The 2,381-nt window shown below is 53.1% G+C and overlaps 2 protein-coding genes across 2 annotated transcripts; one reads left to right on the top strand and one right to left on the bottom strand.

Moving 5' to 3' along the window:
- Nucleotides 1-837: 837 nt before the first annotated feature.
- On the bottom strand, nucleotides 838-1,349 carry POSPLADRAFT_1100158 (hypothetical protein; the record flags this gene model as incomplete). Its single annotated transcript, XM_024483195.1, has 2 exons — nucleotides 838-928; nucleotides 1,288-1,349. Coding segments are annotated over 2 exons (153 nt in total), but the record flags the coding sequence as incomplete, so codon positions are not given.
- Nucleotides 1,350-1,475: 126 nt separating this feature from the next.
- On the top strand, nucleotides 1,476-1,968 carry POSPLADRAFT_1163181 (hypothetical protein; the record flags this gene model as incomplete). Its single annotated transcript, XM_024487771.1, has 2 exons — nucleotides 1,476-1,569; nucleotides 1,724-1,968. 2 exons carry the CDS (start codon nucleotides 1,476-1,478, stop codon nucleotides 1,966-1,968), a joined length of 339 nt encoding a protein of 112 aa, XP_024332575.1.
- Between the last annotated feature and the right edge of the window lie 413 nt (nucleotides 1,969-2,381).

Raw genomic sequence — 2,381 nt, 5'->3', positions numbered from 1 at the left:
CTACAGAGGCTGAGTATGTTGCTGCAGTGGATGCAGGCAAGAAGATACTCTGGATGCGCAATCTCATGGCTGAGTTTGGCTACACAGTGGACACTCCCTCACCCCTGCAGATGGACAACCAGTCGAGCATCAATGTGTCCAAGAATCCTGAGCACCATGGGCGCATGAAGCACCTCGACCTGCGCACTTTCTGGCTCAGAGACACTGTGGAGGCTGGGCGCATCAAGCCCTCCTACATCCCCACTACGGACATGCTTGCAGACTGTCTCACCAAGCCATTGCCTGCACCCAAGGTTGCATTCTGTTGCGCTGGGATGGGTATTGAGTTGTCCTAGTCTCCCTGTGGGACTTGGCAGATCAGGGGGGGTATGTCACAATGTGCTCTGCCACAGTCCCCTGATCGGCCTAGGACGATCCCCCGGTGGCGGGAGCCACCACACCATGTGATCACATGGTTGTATCAATTGCGGAGCAATCGGACTGGAGCAGAGCTCCGGCCACACTTCTTTTGTTCCATTGTTCCTGTGGCCAAGTGGCCCTTGTTCTCCTTTTGGACTGCTTTGTTCTTTTCTCTATTGTTCTGCCGTGGGAATGCTTTCCTCTGCTCATGTATATATAGAGCTCTGTAGTGACCCTTTAATATACACTTCTGTGACCCACTTCGACTTCAGCCCCACTTGTGGCATTCAGTCCTTCAGTGCTAGTCCTGTGCAACTGCTCCCTGCGTCGCCTTTTGATACGAACGGACAAGTCCTTATCTACTGTACGATTAGATTAGACGGGGCAGCAGTGCGCGGCATAGCTTGGGCTCTGCTGACACAACCACTCTGACTCACCGGCCCCCGGGGCCGTGTTAGCATGCTGTGCACAGACCAGTGCGCACAGTCTGCCCTCATCTTTCCCTGTATATAAGCCGGCCCCTGCTGCCCTAGGGAACTCAGTTTCGACCTCTTGTCCCTAGGTCAGTAAGCTTCCTTGTATCTTTTACTTACCTTCACCAACTAATACATTTCTTATCCCTAGCCTTAGGTTTAAGCATCAGCTCGCCATCGCTTCGGTAAGACCCAGTTGAATGCTCCCAGCGTCCCCTGTCTGTGTTTCCCCAGTCGCTCGACCCTAAGTCACAACATTAGGTCAAAACTCCTCACCGCTACCGGTGTTCTCTCGGAACCCAAACACTCATTTTTCCTTTCCTACAGGTCAGGTGGTGCGCACCCCTACTATACACTATGATACATAGATAGCGTACATACATCGCCACCACTCAGGGAATGAACCTTTCAGCACCTGCACTTCAGTGGGCAGTGCTTGTCCTTACGGACACATGGACTAGGTTCCTGCTGTATATTAGTCAAAAGCAGTACTGGGCCCCATGTGAATTGCGAACCCTAGTGTTACTTCGGGTGCCGTAGGTGTAAGCTAGTATAGCATGGCCTTTGTAGTACGTGCACCTCTCCGTCCTTCCCCCATCCATCATGGCTGCCTGTCAAGGCCAAGTTCATGCCTTCGATTCTCAGGACCTCGTCGACGTCTACCTCCCAGATGGCCCTGAGACTATTATCATCATCTGTGAGCAGCAGCTGTGCCCCAATCGGACCCCCTGATCAATCGAGCAGGATTTCCCATGTTACAAAGCAATCCGAAGAGCGCAACATCCGCTCGGTCTTCGAAGCATCCTCGCATCTTGATCTACCTCGTGGCACTCTTGCCCTGTCTCCCCCAGCTCCCGTTTTCCTCAACCAGTCGCTGGTCCAAGTCAAACGTGAGGAAATATCCCTCCAGACCCTGCACCAGAGCCTGAGTCTGAAGAGAGTGCGAGTAAAGAAGGAGTCTCGGAGTCCGAGTCTGCGGATTCTGCTTGGCCCGCCTTGCCAACAGCGCTTGCCCCCACATCAGCAGTCCCTGACGTATGATGTATCAAAAGGCGACGCAGGGAGCAGTTGCACAGGACTAGCACTGAAGGACTGAATGCCACAAGTGGGGCTGAAGTCGAAGTGGGTCACAGAAGTGTATATTAAAGGGTCACTACAGAGCTCTATATATACATGAGCAGAGGAAAGCATTCCCACGGCAGAACAATAGAGAAAAGAACAAAGCAGTCCAAAAGGAGAACAAGGGCCACTTGGCCACAGGAACAATGGAACAAAAGAAGTGTGGCCGGAGCTCTGCTCCAGTCCGATTGCTCCGCAATTGATACAACCATGTGATCACATGGTGTGGTGGCTCCCGCCACCGGGGGATCGTCCTAGGCCGATCAGGGGACTGTGGCAGAGCACATTGTGACATACCCCCCCTGATCTGCCAAGTCCCACAGGGAGACTAGGACAACTCAATACCCATCCCAGCGCAACCAGAATGCAACCTGGTGCAGGCAATGGCTT

Source organism: Postia placenta (genome assembly GCF_002117355.1).
Source record: "Postia placenta MAD-698-R-SB12 unplaced genomic scaffold POSPLAscaffold_367, whole genome shotgun sequence".
NCBI classification, from domain to species: domain Eukaryota; kingdom Fungi; phylum Basidiomycota; class Agaricomycetes; order Polyporales; family Adustoporiaceae; genus Rhodonia; species Rhodonia placenta.
This window is presented reverse-complemented; position numbering and strand designations above follow the sequence as displayed.